The sequence below is a fragment of the Stenella coeruleoalba genome (genome assembly GCF_951394435.1).
Source record: "Stenella coeruleoalba genome assembly, chromosome: 13".
Classification (NCBI taxonomy): domain Eukaryota; kingdom Metazoa; phylum Chordata; class Mammalia; order Artiodactyla; family Delphinidae; genus Stenella; species Stenella coeruleoalba.
Genome location: NC_137159.1, coordinates 31,791,948 through 31,813,396, shown reverse-complemented (window position 1 = coordinate 31,813,396; position 21,449 = coordinate 31,791,948). Strand labels below are relative to the sequence as shown.

General features: G+C 37.6%; 1 protein-coding gene across 1 annotated transcript in view; it reads right to left on the bottom strand.

Moving 5' to 3' along the window:
• Positions 1 to 21,449, bottom strand: part of GFPT1 (glutamine--fructose-6-phosphate transaminase 1) — a 72,118-nt gene that overhangs the window by 6,814 nt on the left and 43,855 nt on the right. The window contains exons 12-18 of the mRNA XM_079940434.1: positions 18,020 to 18,117; positions 16,079 to 16,199; positions 15,283 to 15,440; positions 2,904 to 3,018; positions 2,517 to 2,644; positions 1,402 to 1,569; positions 557 to 718 (exon numbers count right to left, since the gene is read on the bottom strand). Coding sequence (XP_079796560.1) covers positions 557 to 718; positions 1,402 to 1,569; positions 2,517 to 2,644; positions 2,904 to 3,018; positions 15,283 to 15,440; positions 16,079 to 16,199; positions 18,020 to 18,117 — 950 coding nt within the window. The remainder of the gene's footprint in view (positions 1 to 556; positions 719 to 1,401; positions 1,570 to 2,516; positions 2,645 to 2,903; positions 3,019 to 15,282; positions 15,441 to 16,078; positions 16,200 to 18,019; positions 18,118 to 21,449) is intronic.

Here is a 21,449-nt window from a genome sequence, read left to right as displayed (position 1 = left end):
TTATAAAAAACAGAAAACAGAAAACATGCTCATTAACCATCTTTACTATAGACTACAAAGAATTAGATTAGAAAATATAGTAATATAACTTTAAAAGACTTGAAATCAGGAAAAAGAATTCCAAAGGAGCCAGTTCGGCACATGAAAAACTCCTGTGGTCCTCTATGAGGTGGCATCCCTCTCAGGGGACACTAGAAACGTATAAGAGCAGATGTTTTGATTGTCACTTTGGTTGTCACAATGAATGAGGGACCAGGAATGCTGAGAGTCCTACAGTGTGTGAGAAAGTCCCAAAGAAAGGATTTCCAATAGCTACCTCATTAAGAAACACAGAAAGAAAACAGGTAATCTCTAGTCATGGAGGTGACGTCCAAGTTTCCTTCAAGTCCATGGGTATGAAAATGTTAGGATATAACCTACACATTGGGCCATGGAAATATAACAAGTGACAGAGATATGTATGAGGGAATTCGCAAATTCTATTGCTAAAAATTTAGAAGGAAACTATCAAAATGTACCAGGGTGAAAAGCCAGACCAAAGCGGTCCACCACTTACATCATAGCCTCTCAGCACAGCCAGGTGGAAGGCCAGCAACTGTAAGGGGATCACGCTGAGAATGCCCTGCAGGCAGTCCACTGAGTGTGGCACCTTGATTGTTCTTTTTGTGTTCTTAATGGTCTCAGTGTCTTCCTTATCACAGATCACCACTGGCCGTCCCTGGGAAAGAAATCACACTCGCAATCACTGGTTAAGCAAAAGCAGGGCTGTAACACATGAGCGTGCAAATTTTGCACGGCACGATTCACACGTGGCCTCACTGACATAGGCTTATTTAAACTCACAATCCCGTGTGGTAAGTCTCACTCACAGTCAAGGAAACAGAAGCTTTGTAAGATTCAGTGCTTTCTTAAACTCACACAACTAAGAAATACCGGGCTTGGTACTTAATTCTAGGACTACCTGCCTTCAAAGCCCAAGTCTGTAACCACTACATTGTGACTAGAGATTAACATCTTTGGAAATTTACATACAAAGCCAAATGATCTGAAGAAAACTCAATTAAGCACAGCACCAGTAATATTCATGTAAAATCTAGTTTCTCCTAAAATACACATTTAAGAATATTAAATTAAAAGAGAACAGCATACACTAATTGAAGAAGACAGGACTTGGAGACCAAGACCTCATTTTTGATCTTGGTTCTGGTATTATGAGAACTATGAGCTAGGTCCTGTCAAAACTCCTGAGTATCTCAGATTACTCACGTGGAAACCTAAGCATGTTTTGTAAGCCACCTGATGGGTACTGGTCTATCACTTTAAATGTCATAAAATTCAAATAAGCTTTAGTGACCCAACTCTTAACCCCCCAAGGTGTCCTCACAGCAGCTCCTGACTTACCTGCCTAGCAACCACCTGCTGAAGAGCATTCTGACACTTGGCATAGGTGTGATCTCTCATGATGATCATGATGACAGGCATCAACTTATCCACCAAAGCTAGAGGGCCATGTTTCAACTCACCAGCAAGGATACCTTCAGAGTGCATGTAAGTGATTTCTTTGATTTTCTAATAGGAAGAAACTAGATTAGTCTTCAGTCTGTTTTTCAAAAACCCATTCTTTAAATATTACACAAGACATCTGATGTCTGAAGTCCCTGTCTATTTATCCAAAAGTATTAAAGGATCACTGATGTGCAAATATAGCTAACAGGTTAACTGATCGTTATTTCTAAATATAATGTCAACAACTATCTGGAAGTCCATAAGGACTTTTTGAAGAGTTTAGACTATCATGAATGTACTCATATTTCTTTGTAACTGATCTCCCAATTGCTTCATATTTGACCTCAATTAAATCTCACACCTAGAGAACTTAATATTTATTTTATTCATATTTGGACAAAAAAATAACCCAAGTTCCTTGCTAAACCCACAGTATCATGCTAAAATGTACTCTTCTTGATTTTCACTTTTGAATTAAGTATTCTGTTATACTTTGTTATACCTCAAGGTAAACAAATCAGAATGCATAAATATATAGGCACTTCTGTAAAACTTCTACCTATTTCATTCAGTCTGAAAGTATGACTGGGACTTCCCTGGTGGTGCAGTAGTTAAGAATCCGCCCGCCAATGCAGGGGACACGGGTTCGAGCCCTGGTCCAGGAAGATCCCACATGCCGTGGAGCAACTAAGCCCGTGTGCCACAACTACTGAGCCTGTGCTGTAGAGCTCACATGCCACAACTACGGAAGCAGTGTGCCACAACTACTGAAGCCCGCGCACCCTAGAGCCCATACTCCGCAACAAGAGAAGCCACCACCATAAGAAACCTATGCACCACAACGAAGAGTAGCCCCCGCTCGCCACAACTAGAGAAAGCCCGCATGCAGCAATGAGGACCCAATGCAGCCAAAAATAAATAAATTTTTAAAAATAAATAAATAAATAAAAGTATGGCTATGTGCCAGGTCCATAAGTCAACATTCTGAAATTGTAAGTGAGAAGACTTACTAGGGCCCCTTCAAGACAAGTAGCATAATGATAGCCACGTCCCATTATCAAGACTGACTTCTGGTGATAAAGTTCTGTTGCCAGTTTCTGAATTTCATCATCCATGCTCAAAACTTCCTTAATTAAATCTGTTAAGAAGTAATATTAGCAAAATCTATGAAAAGAGGACAATAAACTAAACCAATATAATAATAATAATAATAACATATGGGTAGCAACCAATAAAAGACCAACGTTTCTAATCTTCTGTGCTATCACTGTGGGGTTTTTAAACGCACAGGTGTAAAGTAAAAAGATCTTGCTGACTAAATAGGTACAAGCCACAGCTTCACCCATTTATTTCCCACTCCCTTAGACAACAAGTAGAGTGTGTGAGTATCTTCATACCAGGCAGCCGCTTCAATCCAAGCATGATCTCTTTGCGTCTCTCTTGCATGGAGATCCTGTCATCACACATCATAAGAGCAAACATCACAAGGGATACAAACTGGCTTGTGTATGCCTGAAATACCACAAAAAAGCAGAAGAATTAGTTGCAGTTGTATTTTAAGAAGCTGGAATTTTTAATTTAAAAAGATGAAAATAAACAAAAAAATTCCCACTGGTTTAAGTGCATATTTTTTTAAAAACAGCATTAGTAGCAGCAAAGTAAACCAGTATTTAGGAAATCTACCACTGTTCTCCTTTTCCGAATTTGAGCAAATAACTTAACCTTTATTTCCAAATACCAAATATAAGTTCCTTATAATGCAGTGGATGCTTATGAAATCCCTAATACAGTACCCTCAAGAAAGGAAGAGAAATGAACCAAAGGAAGGTAAGTAGAGAGTAAATCTGTATGTGCATAACCAAATAAGCTTTGAATGTAAATCAAAAATAAGGGTTTAAAAGCCTCTCCTTAATGTACGTGCACTGGTTTTGTTGGATTTTTAAAAAATTTTCTCTTTTATTTTTCACTTTTGTCTATTGCCTGTTCTTACTACTTTTTTTTTTTAATTTTGGCTAAAAATTTTTTTAAAGTTCAACTGTAGAAAAGTAAATAGAAATAAGAATAAGCCTCAATCTTATTAGTAGGAATAATTACATTAATAACATATTATTAATAACACTGTGAGTAATTACTTTCGATTTTTACTATTTTTTTCCTTTATATTGTTAAGAAAATTATTAGTAGGTGTAATTTTATAAGTTGTGCTATTCTTTTTTTATTCTATTTTAATTTAATTTTATGTTTGGCCACGCTACATGGCTTGCAGGATCTTAGTTGCCCAACCAGGGATCAAACCCATGCCCCCTGGAATGGGAGCAAGGAGTCCTAACCACTGGACCACCAGGGGATTCCCCAAGTGCGTTCATTCTTTTTTTTTTTTTCCATTAACCAATTAATTAATTTACTTAATTTTGGCTGTGTTGCGTCTTCATTGCTGTGCACGGGCTTTCTTTAGTTGTGGCGAGCAGGGGCTACTCTTTGTTGCAGTGCACGGGCTTCTCACTGAGGTGGCTTCTCTTGTTGCGGAGCATAGCCTCTAGGTGCACAGCCTTCAGTAGTTGCGGCACACAGGCTTCAGTAGCTGTGGCACATGGGCTCAGTAGTTGTGGCTTGCAGGCTCTAGAGCGCAGGCTCAGTAGTTGTGGTGCATGGGCTTAGTTGCTCCGCGGCATGTGGGATCTTCCCGGACCAGGGATCAAACCCGTGTCCCCTGCATTGGCAGGCGGATTCTTAACCACTGAGCCACAAGGGAAGCCCATGTGTTTATTCTTAATTAACATCACAAGCACTTTCCCAAGACAGAATGCTTTCTATCTTGTTTACTAGTGTGTAATAACCTTGAGCAGTTTTTTCCCTTTTGGGTCTCAGATGGTCTACCTCTTAAAGATACATAATACTTACAAGATAATCATGAGAATTAAATGAAACAAATGTAAAGCATTCAGCATAATGCCTGACATACAGGCTCAAAACAAACTTTTCATTAATGAAAATTTGAACTAACAGACATTTATTTTCGGAGGCTACAGAATGTAAATATTTGAAAACTTGCGGTCTCACTGCCAAGCCCATTTTGATTCCTGTTAGCAACATATGAGTGTGAGATATGCCTATTTTACCACATTCTTTGCAATATTGAGAACTACCCTATTAACGAATTTTTACCATTAGACTGCTGGACAAATGTACTCTTATGACTACTTCACCATACATATCTTGAATCCAAAAAATTAACATTATTTTTCATATTTGTTAGCCATTTATGTTTTCTCTTTTGAAAGTTAATTTCATTATTCTTCACTCGTTTTTTGACTTGGGTTTGTTTTCTTTTCAGTTGGTCTTAAAAAGGTCTCTATTGTTACATTTCAAATACATTTTCCCAGTTTAGGTTAACCTTTTACAATGGTGTTTATTCACACAGAAGTTTTAATTTTTTAACTTTATGTCATGCTTTGAAGCTTAAATAGTCCTTCCATCCTAACATCAGTTAAGCATTATTAAATTTTCTTAATTCTGTTGTTTCCATTGTCCCTTTTCACTTTTTTCTTTACATTTTTATTCATCTGAAATTAATTTTAGTGCAAGATGTTAAGTTGTTTTTATTTTTATAAATACACAATTTTCCCTCCATTTCGCCCCACCCTATCTCTCAAATGTCAAGTTTGAGACATTTCCTGTAGCCTAAGCTATTTGATACACTAGAGCTATGTTGCAGGACTATAGATTCTGTCCCAGATTTGTCATTTTATTTATAAAACAATATTCCCATCCAGAAACATCATATTTCTATAAATTTGTTAGGAATTTTAAAGTCTAAAGAGTTATATAGTTTTCATTTATTTGACAAATATTTATGGATATCTTACACATTTCTTGGTAGACTTATTTTTAAGTATTTTTTATAGCTATTGAAAAATAGAATTCCCCCCCCTCCAAACACACACCCCCCGTACTTTTCTAAGTAGTCACTGTCGGTTTATAGAGAAAACTTTTTGTATATTTAAAAAAAATTTTTATTTAAGTATAATTGATGTATAATATTATATAATTTACAGGTGTACAATAAAGTGATTCACAATTTTTAAAGGTTATACTCGATTTATAGTTATTATAAAATACTGGCTATATTCCCCATGTTTTACCTTGTAGCATATTTTACACACAATAGTTTGTACCTCTTCATCCTCTCCCCCTATACTACTGCCACACCCCTCTTCCCTCTCCCCACTGGTAACCACTAGTTTGTTCTCTGTACCTGTGACTCTGTTTCTTTTCTGTTATAGTCACTAGTTTGTTGTATTTTTTAGATTCTACATGTAAGTGACATCACACAGTATTTGTCTCTCTCTGCCTGACTTATTTCACTCAGCATAGTGCCCTCCAGGTCCATCCCTGTTGCTGCAAATGGCAAAACTTCATTTTTTTTTATGGCTGAGTAGTAGCCCATTGTGTGATATTATATATAAATACCACATCTTCTTTATCCAGTCATCTGTTGGTAGACACTTAGGTTGCTTCCATATCATGGCAATTGTAAATAATGCTGCTATGAACATTGGGGTGCGTGTATCTTTTCAAATTAGTGTTTTTATTTTCTTCAGATATACACTGAGAACTGAAATTGCTGGATCATATGATAATTCTATTTTTAGTTTTTGAAAATTCTCCATACTGTTTTCCACAGTGGCTGTATCAATTTACATTCCCACCAAAAGCGTATGAGAGTTCTCTTTTCTCCGTATCCTTGTCAACATTTGTTATTTGTGTTCTTTTTCATGATAGCCATTCTGATAAGTGTGAGGTGGTATCTCGTTGTGGTTTTGATTTGCATTTTTCTGATGATTAGCGATGTTGAGCATCTTTTCATGTGCTTGCTGGCCATCTACATGTACTCTTTGGAGAAATGTCTATTTGGGTCTTCGGCCAATTTTGTATTCAGGTCTTCAGTTGTTTATTTGATGTTGAGTTGTATGAGTTGTTTATATATTTTAAATATTAACCCCTTATTGGTCATATCATTTGCAAATATTTTTCCCATTCAGTAGGTTGTCTTTTGTTTTGCTGATGGTTTCCTTTGCTGTGCAAAAGCTTTTAAGTTTAATTAGGTCCAATTTGTTTATTTTTGCTTTTGTTTCCATTACTCTAGGAGAAGGATCCAAAAATACAGTGTGGCGATTTAGGTCAAAGAGTATTCTGCCTATGTTTGTTTCTAGAAGTTTTATGATTTCCAGTCTTACATTCAGGTCTTTAACCCACTTTGAGTGTAGTTTTATACGTGTTGTTAGAGAACGTTCTAATTTCATTCTTTTACATGTAGCTGTCCAGTTTTCCCAGTACCACTTATTGAAGAGATTGACTTTTCTCCACTGTATATTCTTGCTTCCTTTGTCATAGATTAATTGAACATAAGTGCATGGGTTTATTTCTTGGCTCTCTATTCTGTTCCATTATTCTATGTGTATGTTTTTGTACCACCACCATACTGTTTTGACTACTATAGCTTTGTAGTACAGTCTGAAGTCAGGGAGCATGATTCCTCCAGCTCTGTTCTTCTTTCTCAAGATTATTTTGGATATTGGAGTCCTTTTGTGTTTCCATACAGATTTTAAAATTACTTGCTCTAGTTCTGTAAAAATGGCATTGGTATTTTGATAGGAATTACACTGAATCTGTAGATTGCCTTGGATAGTATGTTCATTTAACAATATTAATTCTTCCAATCCAAGAATACAGTATGTTTCTATCTGCGTTGTCTTCAATTTCTTTCATCAGTGTCTTATAGTTTTCAAAGTACAGGTCCTGTAACTCCTTAGGTATATTTATTCCTAGGCATCTTATTCTTTTTGAAGCGATGGTAAATGGAATTATTTCCTTAATTTCTCTTTCTGATAGTTCATTGTTAGTGTATAGAAATGCAACAGGTTTCTGTATATTAATTTTGTATCCTGCAACTTTACCGAATTCACTGTAAAGCTCTAGTAGTTTTCTGGTGGCATCTTTAGGATTTTCTATGTATAGTATCATGTCATCTGCAAAAACAGTGACAGTTTTACTTCTTTCTTTCCAATTTATAGTCCTTTTACTTCTTTCTCTTGTCTGATTGCTGTGGCTAGGACTTCAATACTATGTTGAATAAAAGTGTTGACAGCAGGCATCCTTGTCTTGTTCTTGATCTTAGAGGAAATGTTCTCAGGTTTTCACCGAGTATGATGTTAGCTGTGGGTTTGTCATAATATGACCTTTATTATGTTGAGGTAGGTTCTCTCTATGCCCACTTTCTAGAGAGCTTTTATCATAAATGGATGTTGAATTTTGCCAAAAGCTTTTTCTGCATCTATTGAGATGATCACTTGGTTTTTATTCTTCAATTTGTTCATGTGATGTATCACAATGATTGACTTCTGGATACTGAAAAACTCTTGCATCCCTGGGATAAATCCCACTTGATCCTGGTGTATGATCCTTTTCATGTATCATTGAGTTTGGTTTGCTAATATTTTGTTGAAGATTTCTGCATCTTTGTTTTTCAGTGATACTGGCCTGTAGTTTTCTCTTTGTGATATCTTTGTGTGGTTTTGGTATCAGGGTGATGTCAGCCTAACAGAATGAGTTTGACAGTGTTCCTTCCTCTGCAATTTTTTGGAATATTTTGACAAGGATAGGTGTTAACTCTTTTCTAAATGTTTGGTAGAATTCACCTGTGAAGCCACTGGTCCTAGATTTTTGTTTACTTGGAATTTTAAAATTACTGGTTCAATTTCATTACTGATAATTGGTCTATCCAAATTTTCTATTTCTTCCTGGCTCAGTCTTGGGAGATTATACATCTTCAAAGAATCTGTCCATTTCTTCTAGGTTGTCCATTTTATTGGCATATAGTTGTTTGTAGTAGTCTCTTACGATCTTCTGTATTTCTGTAATGGTGGTTGTAACTTCTCCTTTTTCATTTCTGATTTTACTGATTTGTGCCCTCTCTCTTTTTTTCTTGATGAGTCTGGCTAAAGGTTTATCAATTTTGTTTATCTTTTCAAAGAACCAGTTTTTCGTTTCATTGATCTCTTCTATTATTTTTTTAGTCTCTATTTTATTTCTTCTCTGATCTTTATGCTTTCTTTCCTTCTACTAACTTTGGGCTTTTTCTTTCTCCAGTTTGTTTAGGTGTAAGGTTAGGTTATTTATATGAGATTTTTTCTTATTTCCTGAGGTATTCTGAGGAATACCTTATACCTGAGGTATCACCATAAACTTCCCACTTAGAACTGCTTTTGCTGCGTCCCAAAGGTTTTGGATCATCATGTTTTTGTTTGCATTTTTCTCTAGGTATTTTTCATTTCCTCTTTGATTTCTTCAGCGATCCACTGGTTGTTTAGTACCATGTTGTTTAGCCTCCTCATTTGTGTTTTCTGCAGTTTTTTCCTTGTAGTTGACTTCTAGTCTCATAGCATAGTGGTCAGAAAAGATGCCTGATATGATTTTAATTTCTTTTTTAATTTATTTTTGGTTGCGTTGGGTCTTTGCTGCTGTGTGCAGGCTTTCTCTAGTTGCGGGGTCTACTCTTTGCTGCGGTGCGCAGGCTTCTCATTGTGGTGGCTTCTCTTGTTGTAGAGCACAGACTCTAGGCACGTGGGCTCAGTAGGTGTGGCTTGCACGCTCTAGAGCACAGGCTCAGTAGTTGTGGCACACGGACTTAGTTGCTCCACAGCATGTGGGATCTTCCCGGAGCAGGGATCCAACCCGTGTCCCCTGCATTGGCAGGGAGATCCTTAACCACTGCGTCACCAGGGAGGTCCCTTGATATGATTTTAATTTTCCTAAATTCACCAAGTCTTGTTTTGTGGCCTAGCATGTGATCTATCCTGGAGAATGTACCATGTGCACATAAAAAGAACGTGTACTCTGCTGCTTTGGGATGGAATGCTCTACACATATCAATTATGTCCCTCTGGTGTAATGTGTCATTTAAGGCCAGTGTTTCCTTGTTGATTTTCTGTCTGGATGACTGGTCCACTGACGTAAGTGGGGTGTTAAAGTCCCCTACTACTATTGTGTTACTGTTGATTTCTCCCTTTATGTCGGTTAGTATTTGCTTTATGTATTTAGGTGCTCCAATGCTGGGTACATATATATTTACAATCGTTTAATCTTCTTCTTGGACTAATCCCTTGGTCATTATGTAGTGTCCTCCTTTGTCTCTTGTAACAGTCTTTAAAATCTATCTTGTCTGATATAAGTATTGTTACCCCAGCTTTCTTTTGATTTCCATTTGCATGGAATTCCTTTTCTCATTCCCTCATTTTCAGTCTGTGTGTGTCTTTAGATCTGAAGTGAGTCTCTTATAGGCAGCATATATATGGGTCTTGCTTTTGTATCCATTCAGCCACTCTCTCTTTTGATTAGAGCACTGAGTCCATTTACATCTAAGGTAATTAATGATATGTATGCTATTGCCATTTTATTACTTGTTTGGGGGTTGTTTTGTAGGTCTTTTTTTTTTTTTTCCTTTTTTCTTGTTTTGTTCTCTTGTGATCTGACGACTATCTTTAGTGTTGTCTGTATTCCTTTTGCCTTTTTTGGTTTATATCTATTATAGATTTTTGGTTTGTGGTTACCGTGAAGTTTTTATATAGCAATATGTATATATATGTGTGTGTGTGATTGTTTTAAGTTGCCAGTCTCTTAATTTCAAATGCATGTTAACAACCCTGCATTTGTACTCTCCTCCTCTCATGATTACTGTTTTTGATATATTTTACATTTAACTGTATTGTGCATCCCTTAACTGCTTATTGTGGACATATATGACTTTACTGCTTTGTCTTTAACCATTCTACTAGCTTTGTGGGTGGATGACTTCCTACTTTTACTGTATGTTTGCCTTTATTGATGAGCTTTTTCATTTCATAATTTTCATGTTTCTAGTTGCAGCCATTTCTTTTTCGCTTAGAGGAATTTCCTGAACATTTCTTGTAGAGCTGGTTTGGTGGTGCTGAACTCTTTTAGCCTTTGCTTGTCTGTAAAGCTTTTGATCTCTCCAACAAATCTGAACAAGAGCCTTGTTGGTTAGAGCAGCGGTCCCCAACCTTTTTGGCACCAGGGACCGGTTTCGTGGAAGACAATTTTTCCACGGTCGGGGGTGGGGGGGTTCAGGAGGTAATGCAAGTGATGGGGGGGATGGTTCAGGCAGTAATGTGAGTGATGGGGAGCAATGGGAACAGCAGATGAATCTTCGCTCACTTGCCCACCACTCACCTCCTGCTGTGCGGCCGGTTCCTAACAGGCCATGGACTGGCACCGTTCCACAGCCCAGCACCATTCCACAGCCCAGGCGTTGGGGACCCCTGGGTTAGAGTATTCTTGGGTGTAGGTTTTTCCCTTTCATTGCTTTAAATAAAACATGCCACTCCCTTCTGGCCTGCAGGGTTTCTGCTAAAGGTCAGCTGACAGCCTTATGGGAGTTCCCTTGTATGTTATCTCTTGCTTTTCCCTTGATGCTTTTAACAGTCTCTCTTTCTCTTTAATTTTTGTCATTTTAATCGCAATGTGTCTTGGTGTTTTCCTCTTTGGGTAAGTCCTGTATGGGACTCTCTGGGCCTCCTGGATTTGGATGTCTATTTCTTTTCCAAGTTAGGGAAGTTTTCAGCTATTATGTCTTCAGATATGTTCTCTGCCCCTTTCTCTCTCTCTTCTCCTTCTGGAACCCCTATACTGCAAATACTAGTACACTTGATGTTATCGCAGAGGTCTCTCAAACTGTCCTCATTTCTTTTCATTCTTCTTTTCTTTTTTCTGTTCAGCATCAGTGATTTTCACTACTCTGTCTTCTATTTTATATATGTTTTCTATAAAGCACCTTACATGAATTTTTATCCATTCTAAGAAGTTTCTGACTTGATTTTCTTAAGTTCTACAGGTAGTCAATCATATCAATTGCAAATAAGAATTTGTTTCCTCCTTTCCTGCTGTTTTAATTTTTCTTACTAAACTGGACAGAACTTCTAGAATAGGGATAGCAAATACGTTTCATATAGAGTCAATCCTTACCTACTGGTTGTCACAGTGAAACATTATGTTGAGAAGGATTCTAAGGGCACCTTTTTTGCTTTGCAGTAATACAGATAAAATCCTAGGAAGGTTCCAGAAGAACAGCTAAGGCCCACCAAGATAAAGGTCCTGAAGCTTTCTATTTTGCTGTTCACTCATCCATTTTTCTCTATTATTTGCCTCCTTCTGCTTCATTGGGTTTCCTTCTTCTACCTTTTTGAGTTCAATACTCAGTTCATTTTCTTTTTGAAGCATTTAATGCTATGAACATACTTCTATCACTCTGGCCACACTATCTAAATTTTTACCCATATTGTTCATTATAGTTATTTTTTCTAATAAGTCTTTTTAAATGGCAATTCTGATATGGTTCTAACTCAAGTTATTTAAAGAAACGTTTTTATGTTCCAGGCATTTGAGGTTTTTATTTACATTTTTATTATTAATCACTAGGATTACTGTGATATTGTCAGCTACAGTGCTATGAATAATTCATCTTGGGTTTTTTTATAGATTATATGCTGAATTTCTACTACTCTTCTCTGGATAAGGGATCACGTCATGAGTGAATATTTTCCTGTCATAATGTGGATAGTGAGCCTCCTGTACAATAAAATCACAGTCTGCTAATGCTCCTTACCTTCCCAATAGTTAAATTAGATTCCCTGTTTCCTCTCGCTGCACCTCCCAGCTACCAGGTGCTCATACATTCCTCCACAGCTACCTGTCCCTGTCCTCCTATGTGTTCCACTGGCAGACTGGGATTTTTTTCCCCTTAGCACTAAAGTGGATTTTCAGTCCCTTGCCTCCAATCTAACAATCATACCTGTATTCTAAGTTCCAGTCCTTCCCAGTCTACTTCTTTCTACTGAAGTTTACTTTTCAATAAACCAATTAATCAGAAAATATACTATCAGGACAGAGGGAGAGACCCAATATCTTGGACTCCTGGGATACCTAAATTGTTTCCAATCCAAAATGATCAGATAATGAGTATTCTGGTTCCTCCAGCCCATAAATAAAAATGTTATTCTACAGAGTATGCTTCTTTGTTTGGACTTAAAACATCTCAGCACTGGTTTTTAAAAGCAAATATTAAACAGAGTAACTTTAATGCACATATTTTTTCTATTGCATTCAGCTTAATTTCCAATTTCATGTTTTTCATTTCATCAATACACACCAGGCAACCAATTATGAAAAAAATAAGCTACACCTCACATTTAGAATTACTGAGGTTTGAAAGAATTTACCAGGACAATGCTGACTCTGAACTTTTCAACTTGGTTTTACTTTTTATTCAGCCAAAAATAAAAGTTATACTGGTTTATTTTTTTTAAAAAATCAACAAAAGTCAGTACTGTGGTGAACTTCTAAACACCTGCAATAACATACAAGAATTACTGAGTCTGCACAGTTATACCCATCAATTTCTACAGCAATATCAAATTATCTACGGTCAAACATTCTGAGAAATTTAATAATATCTCTCTAACCTTGACAGTTTTTCAGGCAAAGTTGGGAATTAATCATCAAGATTATAGAATTCTTATGCTAGCCCTATCATGGAGCCCAGGGATCAGGATCAATTAGAATTTCTTTCGTCACCCATTAACATATAAACTTATACTTGCCATTCAGAAATGATCTATAACTAAACACCCCCAAACTTATAAATAACTCCACGCCCAGAATGTCTATGGCAGTTAAGGAAAACAAAATTACTTTAGAATCCAAGAAAATTTAAACTAAGACTAAGCTGCCATAATACTAAATTTTTTCAGGGAGGCATTTTTTTAAAGAATTACAGTATATACTATAAAAAGATGCTTCTTTTCCTATACAGATGTAACCATTGGAAGAACCTGGGTAAAGAGTACATGGACTTCTCTACTATCTTTGCAACTTCCTATAAATCTACAGTTATTTCAAAACAAAAAGATTTTAGAAAAGGACTTACAGAGAAAAAACAAACTATTGATACAAATAACACATGAGAAAATCTCAAAACGTTCTGTTAAATGGAGGAAGCTAGATACAAAAGACATGTATTATACAATTCCATTTATAAGAAATTTCTAGAAAATGAAATAATATAGCAAGAGAAAGCAATACTTGCCTGAGGCTGAGGCAGAGGGGTAGGAGTGGGAATTGACTGGAAAGGGGGACAAAGGAACTTTTTCAGGTGATTACGTCTTCTAAAATTGGACTGTGGTGATAAACAGCCAAATTTACTAAAACCATATACACTTAAAATTGGTGAACACTATGGTATGAAAAGCATACCTCAATAAAGCTGCAGAAAAAAGGTTAATGGCAGAATCTAGGTGATGGGTATACAGGTACTCATGTAAAGTTCTTTTAATTCTGCTGTATGTTTGAATATTATAATAAAACATTGAGGAAAATTTAAGTTTTCATGAATGATACAATTAGAAATCAAAAAAACTGCATGTCCCCTGGCAGCTCACAGATCAAGAAAGATTCAATAAAAAGATAAGTCAATAGCCTCCATTCAGTGGTATGATCCTGCATCCCATACATGCCACACTGAAGCCCTTGCTTCAAATGCGTTTGAATGAAGGGTCTGGGATTCTAATCCCTGATCAAAGCTGTCTGTCTGGACACTGTTCCAAGAATCCACAAGCTGCTGCTGAGGGCAGCTGTTTATTCATTCAGGCAGAGAATGGAAACCCAAGCACAAATATCTTACATGTTTTAATCACCACATGGAGAAAATTCAGGCTTCGGTTTTCTGTAAATTATAGTGTTAGCAATATCAAAGTAACCAAGAAACAAAAACCTCACTCAGAGTTTTTACTTAAGAATTATAACTTTTCCACAAAAAAATTCCCCATGAGGTTCTTTAAATGGAAAAAGAACCAAATGTGGTTTGTATATGTTAACATCATCTTCCCTTAATTAAACTCAAATCCACCAAAACCTAAGCATCTTATTCAACAATCAGTAACAAATATTAGACTTAGGCAGAAAAAGACAAGAAACTGAAATTTTGAAACTATAAAGAGTAACATATTTGTGGAGAACATCGTTTGCATTTACACAACTTTCTAAGATTCCTATTTTTATTACTGGTACTAAATTTATGCATATCCCAATTTCAAAGAGGAAAGTAGTCTCACTAGGCCTTAAAAATGAAAATGAAGGTGCTTTTAAATCTCCACAGATGTATATCTAAAGAGAAACAGATATTCTCATATAATACTCAATTTATTTTCTTAAACAGCCAAATTTTATACCAAAAGTGTACTCCTCTTTACAAACTTCAAAGGCAGTGTGTCTATTTTGGCACATTTATTAGGATAGTACAAACCTGTAAATAAAAATGTCAAAAATTATTAGACTTAAGCTGGGTGTTTCTGATTTGTTATTTTTCTAATTCCCTACTATACTTAATTAAGAGGGGGCATTATACTTACCACATATCCCACCCCACACAGCAGGAGGAATATAAGTGCTGAATGCGGATAGTCAGAAGAGACGTTTGCAAAATAAACTTTACATTATATACGCTTGTCCCTTAAGATGAGTGTGAGGAAGGGGGACAACAAGTGTTTTATCTATTACTGACGCTCAAGGCTTACGATAATTACGATTAGTAAACAATATGAATTCTGTAAGTGCTAAGAAATGAAATATAAGATACAGATTAGTCTGTTTCACCAACACTATGATTATGTAAATAATCACATGAGAACTAAGTCAAGAACTTACCTTTGTGCTGGCCACCCCGATCTCGGGCCCAGCATTGATGTGAACTCCACAGTCTGTCTCTCTTGATATGGAACTGCCAACCGTGTTTGTGATCCCGACAGTTAAAGCTCCTCTCTCCTTGCAGTACCGAAGACCCATCAGGGTATCTGCTGTCTCGCCTGGGTAAAAAGGAAGACAAAAGTAACACACAGAGCAGTCAACATATGCTGTTTTTTAGATGCAAAAAGAGAAAACTGACTACTCTTTCAACAATATCATTTGTTTTATTATTATTTTTAACTGAAGTATAGTGGATTTACAGTGTTTCAGTTGTACATCAAAGTGATTCAGTTATACGTATATATTTTTTTCAGATTCTTTTCCATTACACGTTATTACAAGATACTGAGTATAGTTCCCTGTGCTATACAGTAGGTCCTTGTTGTTTATTTTATATATAGTAGTGTGTATCTGTTAATCCCAAATTCCCAATTCATAGCTCCCTCCCTTTTCCCCTCATTTGTTTTAAATAAAATTTAAAACATGTACTTAAAAGAATAAATTTGTAAAACTTTTAATAATAGGATCCGACTTCTTAGGATCGTCTTTCCTTCTTTGTCTTTAAAAATTCAGCTCTTCTGAGTGTAAAATGTGTTTTTACTAACTCATTAAGAATTCCATAACATCAAAATAAACCTATATTTGTCAAGTTATCTGCAATAACCAGTTTATCTTTAAATATCAGTTTTGCCAACATATGCTATAGTTGTTAGAAAGAATGACTTTCCTTTTCTTTAAGTCTTTAAAATTAGCATACCTGACTGACTAATGAAAAAGCAAACATCATCTCGAAAAACTGGGGTGTTTCTATCCAGGAAATCACTGGCTAGCTCCACCATAACAGGCAACTCAGTCAGCTCTTCAAGAACTTGACGTGTCTGCAGAGAAAAGATGACTTGGTCATACAACTTTACATCAAATACTCTTTTTCACTGGACTTCCTCAGACTCAATGTATAGTTTTCACTTTTTCTGATTATAAAAATGATACATAATGCAGTGTTAGAAAATACAAACAACAGAGATTAAAGCATAAAAAAATAAAATAACCAAAATCCCAACACCCAGGAGATAAGCACTGTTAATATTTTGGCACAAGTCTCTTTAGATAATTATCAATGCATGTATAAATAAATGCATGTATAAAATGTTTTGAAAAGTGGAAAAAGCACTGTTCTGAGTTAGCTTGTATATTAACTCTAACTTCCCAATTCCTAGTCTTTAAATGACAATTCATATAATACCAAATCACTGAGAATTTCAAATGAGATAATAACAGATGTATCATAAACAGTGAATGAAAAATTAAACATTTCAGAAATACTAGGTATTCATAAAGAATGCTGTTTCTCAAAAAAAGTCAATATACTTTAAAAATCTTGTTTAAGAAAGCTCAATACTTTCAAACTCTGTAGAATGGAGGGTGGAGTAGGGGGTAGATAACCTAGCTAGAATTAATTCAGGGACACTATTTTGTATGCTAAACCACACAGGATTTCTAATATTTGTTTGTTAACTACAGTAGTCTCAGCACCCACCAGAAACCCCAAAACAAAACAAAACCCTTCCATCTTCTCAAATTAGAGAATTCCAACACAGCATATATATAATTTATGCCCCACAATTCAGGCTTAGCATTGGATGAAACATTTAGTCAAATTTTGTATTTCTGAATAGAGGGCTCATTCAATAATAGATCTAAGCCACCACTAAATCAGGCAATCCCTTAATTTACACTAATGTCTTTAATTCATTCTTTTTTTTTTCCAGTGCTCAAAACAATCACTTTCTAACAACTCTTCCCTTCAAAATTGCACAGATTTTCCTTTTTAGGACCATGTAATTTGGGGCGGGGGGTGAGGAGGGGAGGGAGAAGGGGGTGCTTTAGAGAAGAAGAAAGCCTATTGAGATGCAAGGGTTGAGTGACCAGCTAGTTTCACTCACTCCTCAAATGAATGGCTCCCACAAGTGTAGATAATTATATTTATGCCCCAGCAAATAAAAAAATTACTGTCATGAACTTTGGAAATCAATCCTAAAAGTAGAAACTGAGTGTGTAAGGGTTTTCTGTACTTACAGGAGTTGACATCAACAGCACATAGCCTGTCTCTTTATAAGGGAAACTACACGTGGATCTGATTTATTGGACTAAAACACTGTTAAATTCCTAGGCTTCTATATTGACAACCAACACACATCTTTGATACAGAATTTCAGCTTCCAAAATAACAATTTAAAGAACAAAGTCTATCAAAAAGAAGACTTCCTTTCTTTGCAGAAATGTGCCTACCTAGGAAAATCCTGTTGAGGTTCACACAGCCATCTGTCTGGGGCAAATGAACAATGATACACAAAACCCAGTGACGGCTCTAACAGAAGTAGGCATGCGCTGTGAACTGCAAGGCCAGGATGGCATAAGAACTTTTCCACTCTTTGCCTTTCATGAAGTTAGTTGCAGGCGGTCTACCTGTATATCTAAGGACCTTTCTAAAGCAGATGATCCATTGATAAATAATTCCAAGTAGCTATTAAAATTTCTCTCCCCAACTTTCTTGATTTTTGCCATCACAACATGAAAACAAAACACGGTGTTTTAACAAAAAATAGTTTTACATGGTGTGTTACTGGAGATACTGTTTATCTGCAGATATCTTCTAATACCCAAAATGACACAACTAAAATTTTAAGAAGCCACTTACTGCTACACCAGCATGATAACTTGTTCCACAAGCGATAAGAATCAAACGCCGACACCTCTGGATCTCCTTAATGTGATCCTTCAGACCGCCCAAATTCACTGAAATAAAAGTTTGTGGATATAATTATTTAGGAAAGAACCATATGAAACATGTATTCGCTTTTCATGAGTGACCAATGCCAATCTGGGAAACAACACTGCTGTTTTAAAGCATTCATATTCCTCTTAGGAAGCACAGTTCTCTCTCGTTTTGAAATGTAAACGAAGTAAGTCCGAACTTAACTGGCCACCTCCAACTTGTAATTAACCTTCCTCACCCCCTGATACACCTACACAACTACAGTATCTACCACATCCTACCTTGTTCGGTCATTTTTACATTCCTCTCTTCAGATTAAAAGGTATCTTAAAGGCAGAACTATAGGGACACGGACAATAGATCGGTAGATGCTGGTGGCTGGAGGTGGGGAAAGGGTTGACTACAAAGGGGCTTGGGGAAATTTTTCCGGTGAAGGATCTGTGCTAACTCTTGATTGTTGTACAGGTTGTTCAGGATTATGACCATGTTGTGGAAGTTGGTCAAAACTCACTGAATTATACATTAAGAACAGTCAATTTTATTATACCTAATTATATCTCAGTAAGCCTGCTTGGGAAAAAAATTGTCTTACTTGTGTTCATCTCCATTACATGCCCAGAACAGTGCTCTGAACACAATATAAACCACTCTCCTCTCAGTCTTTCCCATCTCAGTCAATGCCACCCCATTCACCTAACGGCAGGGTCATCCATCCTCGGTTGCTCAACAGCGACTGCACAAGCAAGTCCTGTGAGCCCCACCTTCAAACTGTACCTCTAACACCATCAGCCAAGTCCAACATCCCTCCCCTGGACAAGAGCCGTACCCTCCTGACTTCTATTCTCTACCTCCTAGAGCCTGTTCTCCACACACGGCCAGAATGATCTTTTAGAGGGATTCTTTAAAAACGTAAATCTGATCACAGAACCCTCCAATGAGTCTGTCCTCTTTCTGTCTCTACAGCCACGTACATGTTCTGCTAAGGGTGCCTTGTCTATGGGTCCTTCTACACATGGCGAGTTTTCTACCTGTGAGAAATTTTCATCCAACATTCATTCAGTTGTTCAACTAATATTCTGAGCACCTACCAAGGGAATATACTGTCCAAGGCACTGTGTGGCTACCAGACAGTTCAGCGTCTGGCTGATGAGAGCAATGAGCATGCCCGTGGGCAGCATCCTTCTCCATCTGACCCACCGTCGGTCTGTCTACTCTGCCCCTGCTCTTTATCTCCTCCACTCTTTCCTTCTACCTTAACTAGTTACAAAACGGAACCAACGTATATGTTTTGCTTTTTATATTTTTGAATAATTTACGCTCTTCCTTTTAAATTTCAATACTGAGAGGGCCGATTATATTTCTCTATTTTAAGAAACTAGTTATGGGGGCTTCCCTGGTGGCGCAGTGGTTGAGAGTCCGCCTGCTGATGCAGAGGACATGGGTTCATGCCCCGGTCCGGGAAGATCCCACATGCCGCGGAGCGGCTGGGCCCATGAGCCATGGCCGCTGAGCCTGCGCGTCCGGAGCCTGTGCTCCACAGTGGGAGAGGCCACAGCAGTGAGAGGCCCGCGTACCGCAAAAAAAAAAAAGAAACTAGTTAAGTAGAAAATAAAACAACGAAAAGCTTCACTGGCTTCCCAAGTAACTTTGGAATGAAGTCCAAACTCCTTACATGGCCTTCAAGCAGCCACAAGCCCTGCCTCCTGCTTCACTCTGACCTAATCTCCTAGCACTTCTCTCACCCAGGCCACCCCAGCCAGACTGGCATTCTTGCTGTTCCTTTTTGTGTACCTCTGCCTCAGACCTCGGCATGTATTGAAAAGACTTGAGGGAAAAGGAAACAACATTAAGAGGCTGGGTAGGGAGTCATGCAAAGGCACATCAGTTTGGAGATGACTAAGTATAAAGTAGACAGACTATCAGAGAGACTTATATTTCAGATGATAACCAAGAAGGACAGGGAGGTTAGACAGTGAGATTAGCTGGTCACAAGCATTTCCCTAAAATTAGTCCTAGCAAATTCCCTGATGGCCGAGGGGCGTTTGGGATAGTTCTGGAAGGAGTCGCCCATGGTCTGAATTGATGCTTTGGAGAGGCTCCTACTTCTGGTAAGGGAGACCACTACTACAGCAGGAATGTCTGGAGGAAAGGGGTGGGATGGAGCGTGAACACCACTGAACACTGGAGGCTAGTCTGGCTCCATAAATGACTGGCAGTGTGACCTCTGGCCAGACCGCAAACTGACAGAGCCTCAAATTCCTTATCTTAACAACAAAAAAAGATAACGGCTATCCTGTTTATATTATAGAACTTTTATGAGGAACACATACCATAGATAAAAGTGCTTTTTAAAATCATGACTTTTCAAAGTTTATCGCCTTCTTTTCCCTTATAAAACAAAACTTTTTCCTAATCTTATTTCCATTCCATACCATAATAGTAGTTACTGCTACTCTCCCCGTTCTTCCAGTTCAACCACCTTCCACAACCCCCTCTCCCACACCAGCAGATAACAGGTCCTGCTCTGGAGCGCTCCTGTTTCTCTCCCGGCCCCCGCTGCCCTCCCATTCCCCATTGCTTTACCCCAGATGGGACAACATCCTTACTGGCGACTGCATCTCGGCCTCTCGCTCCTCCAATGCACATTGGAGACTGGTACCCAGGTCACTTCAGTAAAGCTCCGATCACCCCTGGCTCCTAAGTCTCCTAACAGCTCTGCAATTTCTACAAAGGGAGGTACCCTTCACACTCAACACAATGCATTCACGGCCCTCCTGGGCAGTTCCTCTCACCTTCTTCCCTAGACTTACTGCTCTCTATTCTTCTTCAAGTACTAGAGGTGGCAGGCAAACTGGACTACATATTATTTCACAAACAAATTTCTGATGGTTTTCTACTATCTCCTCTTAGCAAATGCATTCTACCCAACTGCAATGCTCCCATCTCATCTTTACCTATTCAAACCTTCCAAATCCTTTAAAGCACCACCTGCCTACTTCATGAAGCCCTCCCTGGCCCCCTGTCCACAAACAGATTCATTCTCTACTTCCTCTAAATTCAACACTAAACTTTAAACATTTCAACATTAAACTGTGTTTCTAATGTCATTTATCATATTTTACCTTTCTTTAAATAGTTAATTATGTATTCATCCCCCTTCCAAGAACCTCAAGGAGGAGACCGCAGCAGAGACAACTTTCCTACAGTCCCTGATACGTTCAGCATGGTGCTCCACACACCATGTTCACCAGATGTTCAACTTATAATTCAGCCTTCAACAAATCTCTCCTGCTGAGAAAGAGTCTGATGCCTCCAGAAAAGAAAAGTATACAAAAACCGCATTTATTCAGAG